This window comes from Pristiophorus japonicus, chromosome 5, assembly GCF_044704955.1.
Source record: "Pristiophorus japonicus isolate sPriJap1 chromosome 5, sPriJap1.hap1, whole genome shotgun sequence".
Classification (NCBI taxonomy): domain Eukaryota; kingdom Metazoa; phylum Chordata; class Chondrichthyes; family Pristiophoridae; genus Pristiophorus; species Pristiophorus japonicus.
The window spans coordinates 214107178-214128982 of record NC_091981.1 but is presented as its reverse complement, the minus strand read 5'-3'; the positions used below and the strand labels follow the sequence as shown (position 1 = coordinate 214128982).

The 21805-nt window shown below is 44.5% G+C and overlaps 1 protein-coding gene across 1 annotated transcript in view; it reads right to left on the bottom strand.

Annotated features, from left to right (window-relative positions):
• Positions 1–21805, bottom strand: part of LOC139263956 (V-type proton ATPase 116 kDa subunit a 1-like) — a 242186-nt gene that overhangs the window by 132774 nt on the left and 87607 nt on the right. The window contains exons 9-10 of the mRNA XM_070880048.1: positions 19105–19317; positions 3318–3468 (exon numbers count right to left, since the gene is read on the bottom strand). Coding sequence (XP_070736149.1) covers positions 3318–3468; positions 19105–19317 — 364 coding nt within the window. The remainder of the gene's footprint in view (positions 1–3317; positions 3469–19104; positions 19318–21805) is intronic.

The window sequence follows — 21805 nt, the reverse complement described above, 5'->3', positions numbered from 1 at the left end:
AGTCTAACTAAAAGCATTCGCCATGAGATGGCCCGTTCTCGCAAGATTTGGGCTATAGAGTTCAGAAAATTTTACAAAGCCTATGAATCCAAACTCACAACCTTGTTACCAAAATACTCACAATCCAATGGGGAAGCTGCAAAAGCTGTTAAAATAGCCAAAATGGTTGAAGAAAGCAACAAGTTAAGATGCATCTCCAGTCCCCGTTTAATAATCATACCTTGGTTATCACACAGCTTCACCCTTAGCATTGCTGATGGGTGGTAGAATAAAATCAACACTTCCTGTCTCAGAATGACTGCTGAAACCAAGAATCATCAAAATGTTTCACAACAGCTCGAGTACAAGAGGATAAGTATGTAAAAAATATACTATGACTGAGGATCTTATCCTTTAAATCACTGATACCAGGAGATACAATGAGAGTGCATGTGCTTGAGAAAAATCAACAGAAACCTAGAATTGTTTGGCATAAGAGTGTCGAGCAGATATCATATGTTAGAAGAACAGTTGAAATGGAACAGAAAAGATCTTATCAGAACATCTTAAAATTTGAGTCAGTGAGAGAGGAGTCGATTGAAAAAACTAAAAGACATTAAAGTAAACTTCAGATTAGGAAGAGCGAACTGGAATGAAGATACTTGAGCAGAATATGAAAGCAGTCTGATAGATAAGACTTTATGCATACTGGTACAATATAATATAATAATATGCTGTTCAAAGGTTAGAACATAAGAACATAAGAACATAAGAATTAGGAACAGGAGTAGGCCATCTAGCCCCTCGAGCCTGCTCCGCCATTCAATAAGATCATGGCTGATCTGGCCGTGGACTCAGCTCCACTTACCTGCCCTCTCCCCGTAACCCTTAATTCCCTTATTGGTTAAAAATCTATCTATCTGTGACTTGAATACATTCAATGAGCTAGCCTCAACTGCTTCCTTGGGCAGAGAATTCCACAGATTCAGAACCCTCTGGGAGAAGAAATTCCTTCTCAACTCGGTTTTAAATTGTCTCCCCCGTATTTTGAGGCTGTGCCCCCCTGGTTCTAGTCTCCCCTACCAGTGGAAACAACCTCTCTGCCTCTATCCTGTCTATCCCTTTCATTATTTTAAATGTTTCTATAAGGTTATTTGAACATTGAGCTAAAAAGCATGTTGGGGACAAAAATCCCTGATCCTTTTGGTCCATCCACACTGTAACTCCGGCGAGAGTGCAGATGAAGGACCACAAATTGGATCGGGACCCGGATACGCAGAAGCAGATGTGGTGGAGCTGTGACCTCCTTACATCCGGCGGGAGAAGCCCAAAGAGGAGGTCCCAGTATAAACAAGAGTCTTACCCTTGTTTAGGTGATTTTGGTCCACTGGGCATTTGTCTGATGACAGAATGAAGAGGAAATCAGTGATTTATGTGATAGAAACTTCTCATCTCCTTTCCTTACAGTTTTAGCTCTGATCAAAACTATCTAACATGATTGTAACAGAAAATTCCTGTTTGAATAGATTAGTATCTTCGAGTCATAATGATTTTATTAGTTGATTTGCTTCTGAACACATTGGGTTAGATTTTGACTTTTTGCGATAGTGTAAAATGGGTGATAGCGAATTGATAGCCTGTTTTTATAATTTCTCTGCTTTTCAATTCTATCCCTCTAGAAGTGAACCCCCAGTGCTTTGTTTGGTTTTTACAATCAATAGAAATAAAAATCGGGAGAGATGTAGAACTGGCTGCCGATTTGCTATCACCCGCTTTACACCATTGCACAAACAATTTATTGGGCTTGATTTTCCGCTCCTGGCCACTTCCGTTTTCACCCCGAAGGGGCGGCAATGGCAGTGGTGAGCTCTTCTGGGCGGGCGTCCAGCTTCCAGTGCCCGCTGGGGTTTTCGGGGCCGGTTTTGGTGGGGCGCGGAACATTCCCGCCTGGAAGAGGCGAGCCGGTGTGCAACGCCCCTGGTTGTGACACCAGATTCATTTTTGTCTCCCGTCCAACCTATAGCACTCCATAGTGCGCCCTAGTGGGACCGCCTTTAAAAGCTTGCGGTCCGAGCTGTAGCCGCTGCAGAGAGGGAAGTAATGGCGATCTCAGGTAAGTGTGATTGGGGTTTTTTTGCGATGTTTTTGGTGTGCTTTTTTCAGGTTTTTTTCCCCCCAAGCCTCTCTTAGAGCGCATTGAGGCCGGTTCTTTAGCTCTGGATTTTCACATGCTAGGCTGGCCTAGTGCCCTAAAAGAAGTGTGCAACATCTCTCTTAGCGCCCCGCCCACATTCAGGGCCCAGCTGCCCAATTTTGCTGACTTAGATGCAAACCTTTTCCAGGCGGTATCAGGACCGCCCTGCCGCCATTAACGCCCTGAAATCTTAAAAGCCGAAAATCCAGCCTATATATATAATATACAACGCAGGAACAGGCCATTTGGCACAACTAGTCTGTTTTGGTATTTATGCTCCACATGAGTCTCCTTCCAGTCCATCAACTTCATCTCAGTCTTTCAGCATATATTTCTATTCCCTTCTCTCTCATGTATTCGATTAGTTTCCTTTTGAAAGCATCTAAGCTATTTGACTCAACTACTTCCTGTGGTAGCGAGTTCCACATTCTATCACTCTCTGGGAACATACATTTCTCCTCATCATAGAATTATAGAATGGTTACTGCACAGAAGGAGACCATTTGGCCCATCGAGCCTGAGCCTTTGGATTTATCAGTAACTATCTTGTATTTATGCCCCTGAGTTTTGGATTCTCCCACAAGTGGAATTCTCTCCACACCAACCCATTTATAGTTTTAAAGACCTCTATTTATGCCAGGGGAATCCTAGGTGGTACTGTTATTGCAGCTATACAAAGTAGACCAGGCACATTGTGTATTACCAGCAGACAACTGATCATGGTGATACCCAAAGGACACACTTGAGAGGGGGAAAGCGCTACAGCTTTGGATCAATGACATTAGAGATCACTGGTCTATTAAAAAATGTGGCATTAACATCTTTACAGTTAGAAAGTAGTGGTTGTCACATCAGGCTGGCTCTAACCCTCAGGACTGGAGATTAATCTGATAGACTGCTAGTGGATTTTCACGATGACTGGTGACAGATTTACTTCATGTGCGATAGTTGAGTTAGAAAAATACGACAGCTAAACTGTAATCTTGAATAAATATTCCAGTGCTAGCAGAGTTTAACTGGACTTAAACACATGGTTATTTCAAACTGTACTGCCAATTACAATCACACAACTGGTTTGAGTGAGGACGAAACACAAATGGAATAAATGGCTCAAACGACTGAATAAAAGTATCAAGCACTTTACCTGGATTGACTTCTCGATAATTTCCTACCCCGTATGCATCAACAATGTTCTGAAATCCCACAGTAAATGTGTTTGTCTTGTTAAATGTTGGAGGAGTTTGCTCTACCTCTATTCTGATCAAAATAGGAGGCATGGTGGAGCCATTCCGGACCTAGGCCAAAAAACAATCAGTGTCAATAAACCTTACTAAAGGATTGAGTGCAATATGCAAACAAATGAGGGATTTCTCTGTTATAATATCATAGAATGGTTACAGCACAGAAGGAGGCCATTCGGCCAGTCGAGCTTGTGCCAGAATATGAATTTCGTATGCTTCTTGACTAGATGTTGATAATAAGTTTGAAAGAGCCTATATATTGGCTGGAATGTTAGCAGCAAAGAGTGTGTGGGTTTGGAGGCAGGTGGGAGGTTAAATGCTCTGAAATTGACAGCGCGTCAGAAAGCTGGCTTCAACTCATCGGCTTCCGCATTTAACTGAAGCGCGTTCGGCTGTGAGTGGGAAACCCCCTTGGGAGAGGTGGGGTAGCAATTAAAAGCTATTAACAACAAGTTAAGAGGCTATTAAGAGCTTTTGAACGTCTCCTGTGTGTCCACGGGATTCCCGGGATTCCTGAACCTCGCCAGTGAAAGCAAGGCGAGAGCAGAGTGGCAATTGAGGGGACTGACAAATGACAGTCAAAAAATACCCCTAAAATGAAATCTCACACCTGCTTCCTTGCCTAAGGGAAAGGCTTTTGCTGACACCACTTGTTCTGAGAGCTTGCTTTCAGGAGTTTGCAGCAGATTTCCACAACTCTGGAGGTCATTCTCACTGCATTGGAGGATTGTGCATCTGATCACCACTTTACATTGGTCATATATCAGATAAGCATGGGTGCCGCTTATGTTGTTTCACCTTGGACCTCAGAATCGGACCAAGATGAACACCAACAGCAACAATACCAGCAGGAGCAGCAAGAGCCTTATCCTCACTGACCTGCTGCTCCACTGGAGAGAGGGCATGAGCACAGGAGTGCACCTTGCAGGAGGTGATATCCCCAACACAGGGTATATAGGCAGGCGATCAGCTTCCTGGACATGACTGAACACCAGTGCCTCAGGAGGCTCGGGTTATTGCGTCAGGTTGTGGCAGACATTTGTAGCCTACTGGAAGAAGACCAGGCCAAGTAGACCTGGTGGAGTCTCCTTACAAGTAGCTGTCAAAGTCACCACCGCCCTCAACTTCTTTCCCTCAGGCTCCCTCCAGGGACCTGTAGGAGATGTTTGCAGGATTTCACAGTTGGCTGCCCACAAATGTATCACACAGGTAACCGATACCCTGTTTGCCAGAGCAGGCAGTTATGTACATTTCGTACACAAGCGAGTCAGAATGAGCGGGTGCTCAGCTTTACAGCTCTGGCTGGCTACCCACAGGTGCAGGGTGTCATCGACTGCACACATGTATCCATCTAGGCATTCCAGATCATCCAGGAGTGTTTGTGAACCATAAGGACTTCCACTCCGTCTATGTGCAGCTCATCTGCAACCACAAAAAGATCATCTTGCAGGTGTGTTCCAGATTCCCAGGGAGCTGTGATGATTAATTCATCCTGCGCCAGTCCAGCTCTTCACGCCTCTGACCAAACTTACTGGCTGGCTGCTTGAAGACAAGGGATATCCACTGAGGAGTGGCTGATGACACCCTTGAGGAGGCCAAGCAATGATGCCAAAGAGTGCTACAATCAAAGCCAAATGACTAGATGTGTAATAGAGCAAGCAATTGCGATGCTGAAGATGCACTTCAGATGCCTGGACAGATCTGGAGAAGCTCTTCAATTTGTAGCAGCCAGGGTCTCCAGAATAATTGTGCTATGTTGCACTCTGCACAACCGAGCGTAGCAGCGAGGATTGGAGCTGTTGTAGGAGCAAGGAGCAGAGCACAGCCTCTTCGGAGGAGGAGGTGGAACAGGAGGAGGAACTTGATGTGGTCATGGCACCAGCAGTGGTGCACATTGTTGCCTGGGATGGTCGGTGTGGCCTGATAATGGCACAATTTCGTTAGGTTACACCGGTACACCCATCTGACACCCAGATGCTGAACCAATAGTCCCCCTCCCAACCACAAAGCAATCCTAAAATGACCAAACTATTCCTGTCACAGACACCCATTGCTCAGTCAAGTCATGTCTTACCATTCATTACAAGTGACAAAACCACTTGCCAGGCGGCAGGGAAAAATGGCCTAGACAGCAAAATAGTGCAAAGAAATAATTTGATGTGCCTCCAAATAACATAACCGTAACAGTGCAACATTGCCTACACAACACACCCATGTGCATACCCTTGTGCATCTAGAATTCTTTCATCTAACTCTTCCTACAATTTCTACTCCTGTGGCTTCAGCAGAGGTAAAGGCAGGCTGCTCACTTCACTGCTCTGACTACTCAGATAGTTTTGGTCAATGTCCTTTGGGTTTTGGAGACTGTGCAGGGGCAGGCTCGGCCATCGGAGCAGAAGGCAGCATCTGAGGCTCTTACTGAGGGGGAGGCAATGGAGGAGAAGTGGAAGGGCTTTGAGCTGAATCCCCACTTCTATATCCCCTTTTACCATCATCCCTGCTAACAAGGAGCTGGAGAGCACCTTGCTGCACATCAGTGGGGCAATGAATGGACAAGTCTGGAGGGGGGCAAAATTGCCCCTTTTTATAGCCCCATTCGTGCCTCCGGAGGTTGCTACCACCTCCCGGGAAATTGTCCCGGAGGTTTGGGTGGAGCAGTCCCGGCAGCGGCATGCCCCACAATTAGTGCCCCGGGACGACACGGAACCGGTGCTGACATCATCGCTGTGCGTGCCGACCTCTCACCGCCCTGCGTCGACCCATTTGCGTCCCACGGGGGAAATTGCCCCGCGGGGCACGAGGTTGGCGCCGGCGGATGTCAACGGCAATTTCGCGCGTCGCGGGTTGCGAAGCTGCCGGAAATCTGCTTCTGGGGCATCCCTTAAAGGGGAGGCCTTTAGCGCCGGGTCCACCATCTTCATTTGTTGGCCGACTCTTGCGCGGCCCAACAATGGCGGCCCTCACGTTGACCGGGCCACCATTGTGCAGCCCGGCACTCCGGTTTGGGTGCCGCATTGCTGGCCTGATTGATTGCATGGCTGGTGGCCCAGTTGCGGCCACCAAAGGGTCTGCAGAGTGCACAGCAGCCCTCCCATTTAATGGAAGGGGATAAGTCTTATCGCGTGTCAGCACTATGTGGAGTTACCGCGTAGGACTATTGCCCCGGGAGCCCTCAAAGGAAGCAGAGCACAGTAGACAGTGCTCCGCTTCCTTTGAGGGGTGTACGGCCCAATTCCACTTCGGGGATGGGATTTCTGGGCTGGGTGCAGTAAGTCCCGGCCCCAGAAGGTTACCGCCCCTGATCGGGGCGAGGGGCAATTTCTAGCCCTAGGTTTCTATCTATCCTTGTTGAGGCTGGCCTCTTCCTCCTGTCAGCAGTGAATAGGACCACCCTGGGGGCCAGAACTCCATGTAGCAGGAGTTTCAGAAAGGCATCACAATATCTAGGGGTAACTTTCGGACGCTGAGACTGCATTTTTTTTCTGCAACAAAACCAATCTCCAAGCACACAAATCTCTACAAACAAACCACTCTCTCTCCCACAAATGTGTCTCCAGCCTCTACCAACCTTCAACTGTCATCTTTGCTCTTTTAAATACCTGAGCTGAATTGGATCCATGCGTGATGACATCACGCCCGGGCATGTTAACTGGGCGGAAAACCCGGAAGTCAGAAGTAAATGCAGTGGCTTTGTTAAAAAGCCAGGTGCAAAATGCAGCGCTGAAACCTTCGGGTTCCCCACATGATCCAGAGCTCCCCCGTTGCCAACTCGTTGGAAAGGTTAAAATTCTGGCCATTGTATCTGAAACTTGAGCTCTAACCCACAACAATGTAGCTTGGAATGTTGTTCATCAAACATATAGGGCTCGATCTTTCCTACTGGGTCAGGAGAGAGGCGGGTGATATTGGGTGCCGATGTGAACACCGTTCCTGGCTCCATGTCAACTTAACCCACGACTTTCACCTGATTGGGCTTGTTAAGCCCATCCTGCAAGGTTCCTGGCCAATTATAAGGAAGTGGGTCTGATAACGTCATTTGATGACGCGTCATCAGCTGGTTTCCTTAAAGGGACCACGGCCACATTCATTTTGACAGTTGTGTTGTCAGTGTTCTGCAGCACTGAGGTGCTGCAAACAATGACAAGCACTGCATAAAGGTGTACGGCTGCATCCAGGCTCTTCCATGATGCAGGAAGGTTCTCGTCCCTTCCCATGGGTGGAAGAGACGTCCAGGGCACCAACAAAGCCTGGTTGCACATTGTACAGGAGGACACAAGCAGGGAAGTCGTCAGGAGGACCTGGCTGTAGTGATGCAAACCTTTCAATGATCTCAGTAGATCACGAAACGTTACTGCAAAGCCACACTCAACCTCATCACTCTGCCTTCCCTACTCTACTCCTGCACATCCTTACTCACATCAACTTACCTTGCACCTCCACCCATCCCTCTTTCTCTATCTACATGATCACATTCCTATCTCACTAGCCACCCTTCACACTCACCCTCATCCTATACCAACTAACAACACACAAGGGAAGGTAGTTGGGTGTTTTATGCAATGCCCATGGGTCTTTTAGACAATATTCATGTAAGGTTTATGTTGATGTGTTATCAAACATTAAAATTTTTATTTTCAGCACATTGCCTTCTTGGGCAGACCTGTGTGCACCTTTGGAAGTGGCTTGCATTGAATGGTGAGACATAACAATACCCCGCAATGGTGATGCATGTGAAAGGAATGGCTTGGGCATTATAGGGATGGTTTATGGTGTTGGTGTAGGGTGATGCCAATCTGGCGCATCATGTGGCAGCCAGTGTGTGCAACATTAAGTGAAGTAAATGTGGCCACGGTGAGGCCATCCCTGGAGCCCTGGGCAGCAATGTGGTTGGGTGCTGCTGCCCTGTGTTCTATGCATCATCAGGTGATTGCGGAGAAAGTTGGTGCTGTCATTGGTGCTGCTGGTATGCTTGGTGATGTTGGTGTTGGGGCTGATCGTTGTGGGAAAAGTGAGATTTTGTGTAGTGCACCGATGCTGATGGAATAGATGGCGAGTCCAGAAGCGATCTGTCAATGTTGAGAGAGGTTGCTCCAAGGAGGTGACACTGGATAGAGAGTTTACTCCAAACACTTCAAACCTCCATAAAGCTGCAAAGTGTATTCCAAATCTTGATGGCTCCAGCTTCTAAGATTGGAAAGTGAACAGTTGTGAAATGGTAGCTTTTATACTTTTATACATAGCTTTTACTATATTAATGACTTGGATGAAGGGACCGAGTGTAATGTAGCCAAGTTTGCTGATGATACAAAGATGGGTGGGAAAGCAAATTGTGAAGAGGACACAAAAAATCTGCAAAGAGATATAGTCAGGCTGATTGAGTGGGCAAAAATCTGGCAGATGGAGTATAATGTGGGAAAATGTGAGGTCATCCACTTTGGCAGAAACAATAGGAAAGCAAATTACAATTTAAATGTCGAAAAATTGCAAAGTGTTTCTGTACAGAGGAACCTGGGAGTGGGGGTGGTGGGGGGGGAGTGGGGGGGTCCTTGTGAATGAAACACAAAAAATTAGTATACAGGTACAGCAAGTAATCAGGAAGGCAAATGGAATGTTGGCCTTTATTGCAAGGGGGATGGAGTATAAAAGCAGAGAAGTCCTGCTACAACTGTACAGGGTATTGGTAAGGCCACACCTGGAGTACTGCGTATAGTTTTGGTCTCCATATTTAAGGAAGGATATACTTGCATTCGAGGCTGTTCAGAGAAGGTTCACAAGGTTGATTCCGGAGATGACATAGACAGGCTAAGTGAGTGGGCAAAAATTTGGCAGATGGAGTATAATGTTGGAAAATGTGAGGTCATGCACTTTGGCAGAAAAAAATCAAAGAGCAAGTTATTATTTAAATGGACAAAGATTGCAAAGTGCCACAGTACAGCTGGACCTGGGGGTACTTGTGCATGAAACATAAAAGGACACTATGCAGGTACAGCAAGTGATCAGGAAGGCCAATGGTATCTTGGCCTTTATTGCAAAGGGGATGGAGTATAAAAGCAGTGAAGTCTTGCTACAGCTATACAAGATATTGGTGAGGCCACACCTGGAATACTGCGTGCAGTGTTGGTTTCCATATTTACGAAAGGATATACTTGCTTTGGAGGCAGGTCAGAGAAGGTTCACTAGGTTGATTCAGGAGATGAGGGGGGTTACTTATGAGGAAAGGTTGAGTGGGTTGGGCCTCTACTCATTGGAGTTAAGAAGAATGAGAGCTGATCTTATCGAAATGTATAAGATTATGAGGGGGCTTGACAAAGTGGATGCAGAGAGGATGTTTCCATTGATGGGGGGGAATAGAACTAGAGGGCATGATCTTAGAATAAGGGGCCGCCCATTTAAAACAGAGATGAGGAGAAATTTCTTCTCTCAGAGAGTTGTAAATCTGTGAAATTCACTGCTTCAGAGAGCTGTGAAAGCTGGGACATTGAATAAACTTACGACAGAAATAGACAGTTTCTTAAACGATAAGGGGATAAGGGGTTATGGGGAACAGGCGGGGAAGTGGAGCTGATTCCATGATCAGATCAGCCATGATCTTATTGAATGGCGGAGCAGGCTCGAGGGGCCGTATGGTCTACTCCTGTTCCTATTTCGTATGTTCATATGAGGGAGTTGACTTATGAAGATAGATTGAACCTATATACGTTGGAGTTCAGAAGAATGAGAGAGGATCTTATCAAAACATGTAAGATAATGAGGGGACTCGACAAGGTGGATGCAGAGAGGATATTTCCACTCATAGGAGAAACTAAAACTAGGGGACAAAGTCTCAGAATAAGGGGCCGCCCATTTAAAACTGAGATGAGGAAGATTTCTTCTGTCAGAGGGTTGTAAATCTGTGGAATTCTCTGCCCCAGAGAGCTGTGGAAGCTGGGACATTGAATATATTTAAGACGGAGATAGACAAATTTTTGAGCGATAAGGGAGTAAAGGATTATGGGGAGTGGGCAGGGAAGTGGAACTGAGTCCCTGATCAGATCAGCCATGATCTTATTGAATGGCGGAGCAGGCTCGAGGGGCCAAATGGCCTAATCCTGCTCATATTTCTTATGACACTTTTGCAGCTGTCAACTATTCACAGCAATGGAGTCATTGAGAACCCAACATAATTACCAGACGTGATCTCTGTGTGCCGGGAACTTCGTTAAAAAGCTGGAGAAATTGTAAATAACCTGGAAAAATGCTTTTTAAATACCTTTAAACAAGCTGTACAATTTCAATTGCCCCCCCCCCCCCCCCGCCGCTTAGTGTCGGGTCAGTGAAGCGCAGGCAGACCCGACATGGGAAACTGACATGGAAGCGGGCTGAAAACAGACTTCTGCCCCGCTGTCAATCACTACCATTTTGACAGCTGGTCTGCCTCCAAACTCACACTCGCAGCGCCGGTAAGATTCCAGCCGTACTGTGAGTTGTACATGGTTATTATCCAATCTGGTTTTTCTCTTTGGAAACCTGCAATCTAATGTATACTTTCACTGTAGAACAAGAACTAAAATCTAATTGTTCAAAAAGTTAACAGAGCTGCAATTTTGTGGGGGAAGACAGGATGATGTCTGTGTCTTGTTCACTCATCCTCCCAGCATCAGAAAGATGAATTAATGGTGGAATGGGAAACAAAGAGGAAACCAGGGAAAATCTAATCAAATAAAAAAAGCACGATTGGGAAGTCTGTCAGCTGATCAGATGAGGGGCTAAGTAGCTGATGTAGAAAAAAAACACACCTTGGAAAGAGAGCCCAGAGGAAAATGTTAAACAATACGAGCTGCCCATTGATTACAAGTTATTTATGCACCTAGCAACACCAGCATGCCCTCTTAAAGGATCAATAACTCCGAAACAAAAAGGCCGAATTTGCCTTTTTCTTTTAACTGTATTGGCTATCCATTTTTCATGAGCTGCTGTTCACATATGTGACTAGAATAAACACACGACGAGCTGACTGGATAATATTGAATCTGCATCTCAGGCTGAGTATTTTGTACTACACTTCAGACAGCTCTGTACAGAATTTAGCATAATCTACTCTTCCTAATATAAGCATTTTTCTTCATTTTTTTTTAGTTAAACTCTTTTTCTAACTAGTGGGTGAGATTGAGAATGACTGTAAATGTGGACTAAAGAATGACTATGTCATGAATCCACTGTGAAATTATCAATAATTACCCAGCTCTCATTCACTGCAGAATGATGGTTGATCACTATCCCCGCCTCACACAAGACTGAGGGATTGTAAATCAGCAGTCCAGCTCTCATACACTGCAGAATGAATATATATCACCATTCCACATGCATACGTGAAAGAATAACAGTAGTCCCTGATTCCACCCTCCACAATGCAGAATATCTATACATCATTATCCCAAACTTTATAAATTACAGTAACTTGTAGTCCTTTATATCAGCCCTCGTACATTACAGAATGATTGCGGACAACTATCCAGCCCTCCAAATTTTCATAATTGTAGGAGGATGCTGTCTGACATTAAGATGAATCAAACTTCTTCCTACCAAAATGTAACACCTCACACTTACCTAGATTGAAATTAATTTGCCAATGATATACCCATCATACAAATTCATTAAGGTATTGTATTTTGTTGCAGTCTTCATTAGTATTAACTATACTCCCCAATTTGGTGTATCCGCAAATTCTGAAATTGTACTTCCAATTTCCGAGTCCAAATCATTTATGTAAGTTGTGAACAACAATGATTTTAGCACTGATTCTTGTGGAACACCACTTCCTACCTTTTGCCAATCTGAGTAACTAACTTTAACCCCTACTCTCTGTTTTCTGTTCTGCAGCCAGCTTGTTGCTACTTGTCTCCTGACTCCATATGCTCTGACGTTAATCATGAGTCTACTATCTGGTACCTCATCGAAGGCCTTTTGAAAATCAAAATATATTACATCTACTACATTACCCTTGTCTACTCCCTGTCACTTCTTCAAGGAATTCAATAAGATTGGTCAATCATGACCTCCCCTTTTGAAATCCGTGCTGATTATTGTTTATTATATTTTCGGTTTCCAGATGTTTTTCTATTACATTTTTCAGTAAAGTTTCCATTATTTTTCATACTATCGATGTTAAGTTAACTGATCTATAGTTCCCTTTACTTGTTATATCTCTCTTTTTAAATAAAGGTATAACATTCGCAGGCTTATAGTCCTCTATCACAATTCCCTTTTCTAATAATTTTTTATATATATGTAATAGTGCCCCTGCTATCTCTTCCCTCGCTTCTTTTAATATGTGCGGATGCAATCTATCCGGACCAGGGGTTTTATCGTCTCTAAGTTTGATTAGTTTATCAGTTATCTCTCCCCTGTCTAACTTAAATATCATTATATCTTTTTTTTATCTCTTCTACTAATGTCATGTCCACTTTGTTGGACTCCCTGGTAAATACTAAGGCAAAGTAATTGTTCAATATTTCTGCCATTTTGCTGTCATTACCTGTGAGTTTATCTTGTGCGTCCCTTAATAGCCTTATCCCTATCCTGATTTTTATCTCATTATTTATGTATCTGTAGATTATTATTTCATTTTATATTCCTTGATTTCGTAGTTCCTCTTTGTCTTCCTAATTGTATTTTTTACTTCTTTCCTGACCTCTTTGTATTCCCTTTTGTCATTCTCTCCTTTATTGTCTTTGCATTTAGTGTAAACTTTTTCTTTAGTTTCAATTTTGACCTTATGTCTTTATTCATCTATGGTGTTCGGAAAAAAATGAACCTAACCATTACAGCTTCCACCAGCTCATGTTCCTCTCCTCTTAACTCGATCAACCTCCCCCATTGCTATTCTTGCTAGATAGTGCAAAACCTTGGGGGCCAAAATTGGTGAAGGCCCCCGCCTGCCCAATTGCCACCCAAAGGACCGCCGATGACCACTGAGGTACCTGATGGTACTTTGGGCAGGGTTTTCGTCAAAAAGGTCCTTGAAAGAGCGCCGGGCAGCAAAAGAGGGACTTATGCCACCAATCTGGGCGGCAGCCGGTGGGAGCTCCCGAGCTCGGCGGCAAAGGCAATGCCGCCCAAGTGCCGCTGAGGATGGAGTCGGGTCCACGGAGGGTCGAAGACCTGAAAAGGAAAATCATTTAAAAAAATCCATCGGAACACCTTCAGGGGAACCCATCCAGGTAAGTCTCTGTAAAGAAAAAATTTAAAAAATGTTTGCTAACATTTTTTTCCAGTTCTTCATACTCACCATCGGGGATAGAACAGCCTCCAGCTGGCGGTCCTTCCCCATTCTGGCGCCGACTCCCGCCGACTCCTGCCCGCATCAATATGGCATCTTGGCGAGCGGGAGGTCAGTTGCGCCACTCGGCCGTCCGCTGACGTCAGCGGGCAGTTCCTGGCGGTTCTTCCCTCCCGCCTGCTCCACACCAAAAGGAAAGTGGCACTAGGCGCACTTCAAGAGGAATGTCGGCAGCTGCTGAGACTCTAATCCATGCTTTGTGACCTTCAACTTCTCCAATGCTCTCGTAGCTAGATACACCTCATTTCAACCTTTCAGAAACTGCAACTCATTCAGAATGCTGCAGCTATTTCTTTACCTACTCAAACCCTTGAACTTCCATCAGCTTAATCCTGCCATGCTCCACTAGTTCTCTGTGCCCTTTAAATCAATATGAAAGTCCTTGGGCTAGATTTAGCACTTTTTTTGCATGCATACCGCCCACTTAACAGCCATTTTAACGCTGAAATGACGGATAACGCCCAGATATCGCCCATTTAGCCACAAAATGGAAACTGATGCCATTTATCAGACACTTATCGCCGAGTGTTACTTTCCCCCTCTACGTTACGCCGGGAAAAAATAATACCGACCGCCCACTTTTTTTTGTTGTAAAGATCACATTTGCCGAAACTAACGCCCAGAAGATTGCCCAGTGTCACTTTCACCACCTCACACACATCTTGCTCACAATATCGCTCGCCCAAAACATCGCTCAGAAAAAGTGCAACTGTTCTGAACGAATCACAGCAGTGTGGGCAAAATTTTTAAAATCGAAGGTCACTTCATTCAAAAGGCTGCTTCAACTTCGGAGGAGTTTGGATTGACTTTGGAATTCTTCTCAGGTGAAGTGACCATCTCAACAGACATATTTTCAGACTCTGGACTATTGGGGGTTTACTGTAGATGCATTTTAGTGAGGAAATTATTGCTTCTGATCAATCGCTATTATAAATGGGGCCAGCCATTTCTCAGCCTGCATCAATTAATACGCAAATGCTGCAAAGTGCAAATGGCTCAATGCCTGATGCACATCATTATGTGCCCAATTTAAGACGTGCCAGAATGAGGAGGAGGTCCAGACCATACACACCCCGCACTTACAGGGAAAAGAGGTCTTACCTCGACGTGTCCAAGCACATCTGCCTTCGGAGACTGCGCTTCCACAAGGTGGTGATCAATGAAATATGTGAGTTCATTAGGCCACATTTGCAGCCTGTCATCAGGACATCAATGTCGGTCGAAGTCAAGGTCACCGCGGCACTGTCTTTCTACGCGTCTGGTTCCTTTCGGGCCTCCGTGGTTGAGATTTCCCCTCTGTCTCATCATGCAACCCATCACTGCATTAGACAGGTCACGGAGGCCCTGTACACGCGAAGGATGGAATTTATCAGCTTCCCCATGACCATGGAAGCTCAGACTGACAGGGCTGGAGCATTCTACTGCATTGCTCAGTTCCCCAGGGTGCACGGAGCAATACAGTGCACTCACATCGCCATGCGGGCACCTTCTCAGGAGCCAGAGCTTTTTTGTAACAGAAAAGGATTTCACTCCCTGAAGGTCCAACTAGTTGTCGACCACAACCAGATCATAATGGCAGTGAATGCCAAATGTCCGGGCACCTTCGATGAGGCTCACATCCTGCGTGAGAGCGCTATCTCTGACATGTTTAAGAGTCAGCCACAATGCTGGATGCTTGGTGACAACCGATATGGCCTAGCTACCTGGCTGATGACCCCCCTGCGTGACACCCACACCGAAGCTGAGAAGCGATACAACCAGAGCCACAGAGACACACGCAATGTGGTCCAGAAAACAATAATTGTGCTTAAGCAGCGATTCAGATGCCTGGACCATTTGGGAGGGGAGTTACAATACAACCCTGAGCAACTAGGTAAATTCGTGGTTGTGTGCTCCATGCTGCACAACCTGGCTATCAGGAGTGGCTAATAATTGCCAGAAGGGACCGATGCTCCACCTCAGAAGAGAGAAGAAGTGGAGGATGAGGGGCTGGATGCTGACCTAGGGCCAGACAATCAGACTGGCTGTGTAACCATGACCACGACCCCCTCCAGACCGCAGGAAAGGGCCTGTTAAGGCCACATAGCTGCAAGACTCTTACGTGAGGAGCTGATATCTGAACGATTTGCTGTGAGTGACAACACTGACACACTGCTGTGTGTGTGCAGCTCAGACATCAATGGTGGCCATCACCTTGGTGCCAGTTAAAGTTTACATTGATTGAATTTAAGTTTTCTTTAACCCTTTCATGTTAAGGAATCACCAGTGTGTAACGGTTCAGCTATCTGAGACAATGCGCAACAAGGTTATGTTCAATAAAACATTTTTTATACCAACATTGGTCTGAAATCATAAGTAGTATGGGTAAAAACCCCCAACCCCCACCCACACCCCACTTTTTTGACCATTGACATCAATCAAATGGTCAACATATCCAGCAACACAGAACACAAATGCAAAGCAGGAGGGTGGTCCCCTTCCCCCAATCATTATAACAGATATAACACAGCCATCAGCTGCGGACATGCACCTCATTTTCCTTTACCCCCTCCCATTCTTCTCCCCACCTCTTCCCCTTACCCCCTCGCTCCACGCCGCCTGGCTGAAGAGCTCCTCAGGTGGTGCCTCATTGGGGGGGATGAAGGCAGAGGAGCTGGTTGGACGGGTACGGGAGCAGGGGGTACCAAGGGGGGAACATTCTCTGATCCAGAAGCAGGACCTTGGTCCTGCCTCTCATCTGTCGTTCGCAGTGGTGGTGCGGAACCTAGGGGTGGAGTGCCGCGCTCCGGGACCACTGGGAGGTCTGTGCCAGCAGTGTTCCTGGCTATCGTCTCCAGGATCTCCGCTATCCGCGGAACGTACTCGGTCATGGCGGCCAGCTGTTGGGATATGCCCCCCAATGCATCGAGGATCTGGTCACCAATGTCTATAATCCTCCTGGACAACTGTACTATCTCTCCGCTCTCATGTCGCGCTCGTGGACCAGACCTGCCACGTCCACGAAACCTGCATGGGGTCGGCGCCGTCCTGGGGAACAAATTGGGTGCTCTGTGGCGAGGTGCTTGGGGCCGGTACCTCCAGAGTGGAGGCGGGAATGACCGGAGGACCACTAGATGGCCTTGGGGTGGAATGGCTTCTGGAGCGTGGCGATGCAGGTTCCTCGAAGACTGCGCTTTCATCCGTAGAGAATAGACCCAGCGGATTGACGGGCAAGATTTGGAGCTCCTCAGCACCAGATGTAGGATCGTCTGCCGACTCCTGCCCCGTGCCCCCACCTTCTGGCCTCTGTGGTCTTGCCTGGGGTCGTGCTGCTGGCTGAGCTGAAAAACACAAATGAGGTTATTAGAGGAGAAGGGGGTGCTAGGGTCACAAGGTGAGTCCAGCGCTACACACAGCATATGCACGACAAAAGCACCACCGCTCTCAAAATCATCACAGACATCACATTTCATGACCGTTAACACATTGTGCATCGCAATGATTTTCATCAGGCCAGCATTATTTATAGGACAATTTTAGAAATCATCTATCATATATGATTGTTCGGATATGAGCGGGTGTGGCATCTATTGACTTTACATCACGCAATGGTATAAACTTTACTCTCGTCGCTTCACTTCAGGGTCTGCAGATGCTGTACGGGGTTGCTTCCCCACGAGTGTGAGCACCCGCTCCTCCACCTCAGTGATGTCGCTGGGGACTGGTGGCCCCCACCCATTCGTCTCTGCACTGATCTTATCGCCGATAGCTTCTTCTGTAAAAGGTGACAGGACGATATGGCATGAGATCATTGCATGATATCATTGCTAGGTACTGTCATAGAGACTGATACAACACATAACTGACAGATGTAATCATGATTATTTTACTAATTATCATTCTTTATCAAACGACGTGTACCGTGACCGCAGGCTTTGAGTAAAACATTCCCGGTAAAAGTGCAAGATCTCACATCTGTTGATAATTACTCATGACTCTTGCAAATCAAATTATATAAATACATAAGTACATATAAATAAATGTAATACTTACTCTTGCGGATCCGACAAGATCGTTCCAGCGTTTGTGGCATTGTTTGCCCTCATGCACCTTGCTGGTCGCCGATGAGACCACCTCTGCTATCTCGGCCCATATCTTCGGGTAGGCCTTTGGGGTGGGCTTCCCACGCCCTCCCTGGGTCAAATTACCCCAGCGTAACGCGACCTCCTGCAGGAGGGAGGCATTTGCCTCATCCGAGAACCTCCTTGCTCTTTTGCACCCTCCAATGTGCTCCTCTCCCAGCTCACTGCTCTCGCCAGTGTCAATCTTCACAGCGTGCTGTGATGCCTCATCCTCTCCCTCCATTATAAGCCAAATTCGTGCATATATCAGGCTGGCAACAGCTAATTTTTGTTTCCCTATTTGCTCTAAAGCTCTAAACTCTCCCTCCTTCCTCCCAAAGCAACCATACCACACCCACACACACCTTCAATCCCTCTCTCTCTGTCTCCTCTTCCGCGCATGTCATGATGACCCTTGACATCCTGCATCGCGGGAATCGACGTTGCCATGCCATTGCTACAATTTACAGCAGAAGGTCAGGGAGATTTAACGCTAATGCCCATTTCATATCACTCGTGGTAATGCCCAATTTCAAAAATGGAGACGAGGGGCTTTGAGAATGGGCGACAAGTCGGTGGTCTGAAAACCCATTTTTACTGCCCACGCCAGTAATACTGCCCATTTTTGGGCAATCTGCACAAAAGTGTAAAATCTAGCCCCTTGTCCTTATCTGCAACGGCTTCATGGTCTGAAACCACCTACCGCCAAAACCTCCTTTAAACAAACTCACATATTTTGTTCCTCCACTATTGGCCTACCCATCATTCCCTGCCTACTCCATAATTTGGGGCCACATTTTCAACCACCACTCCTTTGCAGTCTAGCACTCCCTTTGACATTCCCTCTCCATTAACTTCTTCCATCTTTTAAAAACCTCCATAATACCTTGCTCCAATACTAATCTTTTGACCCCCATCCCGTTCCACCTGAGGTGTATATATCCTTCGCTACTCTGAGATGTTTTTCAAATGTGAGCAATTGTCATAATTCATTTTCCAAGCCTCTTACACTGCAGAATGACAATAGATCATTATTCCAACCCTCACACATTTCAGAATGGCCAATGCCCATTAGCTCGCCCATTAAACGCTGCAAACTCAAAGCTGATTGTTGAGTCTGATTAAAAAACACACAGCATAATGATAGCATAAATATAAATTAATGATGGTTTTACAAAAATGGTTTTTACTTGACTGAAAATACTCAAGGAGGTTTTACAGTCATCAGTAGATTTAGATTTCTTATTTTTTGGACACCTTTGAGATACTTACTGCTTCTTTTGTTAATGTGCAGTGGACTTTTTTAAGGTCTGTAACAGAACACCAGATTTCAGCTATCAAACACTTCTGGGTGATATCTATGTTACAAAGATTTAGCGTATAATAAATTGCCTTCATCTTCTTTACTTTAACATTCCACTTGTGAACATCCTTAGCAGCAGAGAGCAGCAAATTCTTATGGTGCTTTTTTGTCTGGACAAGTATCTGTTAGAAAAATGAAAGAAATATTCTTATTACAATTAAAGATTATTTTTCATGCACATGATCTCGCCAGTGTAAATAAAACAGCGCATAGTTACATTATGAACTATAAATTGCACCATAGAAAGACTAAAAGATACTTTCTTAATGCTCAAACCAATCACAACTCAAGAGACCAGTGCAATTATCAGGTTATGCATTGGAGAATATGTATCAACTGGCCAAAGCCCAATCACAGCATGCGACCTGTGGCTCAACTGCATATGAAGGGACAATTACCAGATTTGTTTATCTCTTATTTTGAAATGAAATCAAATCAAAGGTACAGAAAAATAGCTGAAGAAAAACAGCTGCACAATATTTTCACCTTTGACATCTTTAACACTGCTGAAAAACTGTGATAATTAATTGGGTTTTCTTGTCAAGGTGATCTTGTGTGTTTATTGGACAGTTACATTGTCAGTCAGAATTCTCTGCCTAAATTTGATCAATCAACTGTCAGTCAAACTGAATGTCAAATCGAAAAAGAAAGTGTACATTTTATTAACTTTGCTTACACTTTGAGTTATTACAGAAATTATTTATTTAAATACAGGTAGTAAATGCAATGGACATCAATGTGAAATAAGATGTTAGTAATAAAGCAAGTACAATTACCCTGTGTCAAGAATAAAACCCCATGGGTGAATTACAATCCTTCAATATTTGCTGAAACAGACTCTTGTGTTAAGGAGATACGTCAAACAGTGAATTATATACTTGGGAGATTTAGCTGGTTAAAATCTGAGATAGTATTGTCAGAAGATACTATTCAAACTTAATTGTGGAAAAGTTGTACTAGCAGCAATTATAGGAATAAAACAGAAAGCGCTGGAAACTTACAACAGGTCATTCGGCATTTAAAAGTGAAACATGGTAAATCATTTTAGTGAGGCCCTTATTCGAACCCAGGTGAAGGATCCCAACCAAAACACTAACTGATCTTTCTCTTTTAGATTATTATCCACTTGCTATGCATTCATTTTTTTTCTTTTCATAACAATCACAGAGCTCTAGGGTTTCCCCTTTATAGCTATATTGGCTTTTCTGCTTTTATTTTACTGTCTAATATGTCAATTATATTCTGCTCAAAAAGACAGTAAGATTAGAATGTTTACTCATTCTTAGCAATATAGAAACATGCTTTTTGCAGTATCTATAATAGATGTTTGTTTAAAATATCATTTTTTAATGTTTTTCCAAGGGAAATGTAATATTCTCTGTTTTTTAAAGGGTGGGATAGTACAATAGAAACTGGTACTACTCCAGATCGTATTGTGTCCAGGTCAGCTCAGTGAGTGAGAAAAATGTCAAGGTCACAGGTTTTACCACATGAGCATTTATTGGCTTCTACATGAGAGTCAGGCAGGGTTATTGATTAAATATATTTATGAAGGGTAATCAATTTGGCAGCAAGAACACTTAAGGGAATATAGTGCCGAAGGAGTGAATTTGCCATTTTAAACTAAAAATTTGCAATTTTTAAAATTCGGACCACTAGGAGAACTACATTTGCTCCTGATATTTTCTGGAGGCTAGATTCGCAGATTCTCACTTGGTTGATATCAACAATGAGCTGAGTCTGTTATTGGCTGCTTTAAAACAAAAGATCACTATTAATTTTTTTCCTTTATAATAAAACCATATCAATTTACAGCACAGAAAGAAGCCATTTGGCCCATCGTATCAATGCTGGCTCTAAAATAGCTAGCGCAATCGGAAACTAATCCAACTGCCCCCTCTCTCCCCAGAGCCTTGTATCCTGAATGGACATTAATTGTTTGACTCAGCATCAGCTATGCCTGTCATCTATTCCTCTTAGAATCTACTAGTTTCTAAAATCTCTACAGGGTGTCACGTTTTGACTTCCATTATATTCTCTCCGACTCTTTTCAACCTTGATGGTATCTTACACTAGGGGTCCTAGTGTTTCACCTAAGTTTCTCTACAAAATACCTGTTATGCCTGTAGATGATACTGTGATAGGTGTTATCAATATTAAGTATCATGTAACGTTACTTCCCACAACAATACCATGCAATTTGAAACTATTGGTGTGCCTATATGCATTTCAACTCCTTTGCCACTGGCTGCATCAATGTCCTTGAATTTAAGGTAGATTAAAATAAAATCCTTGTGAGCTGTAATGCTATTTTAAATGCAAGTTTATTGCAGTAAATGCTAATTTTACTGAAGCCGAAATATTGGTCTTACTGAAATACCAATGCAGCCTCTGGTACTGATCTCGAGCCCTGGCCAAGGTTCAAAGTGCTTATCATTTGTGCAAACATTTAAAATTCATAGTTTTGATAATGAAACAAAGTGCTCCACCAATAGACTGTGAGCTGGGATAATAAAAATATCACTGATCCACGGTGTTCTATGGCTGTACCCCTGGTTAAAGGGTCTGTCAACACTCTTTTCCAGCCCATTGAGTATGTTTCCTGACCCG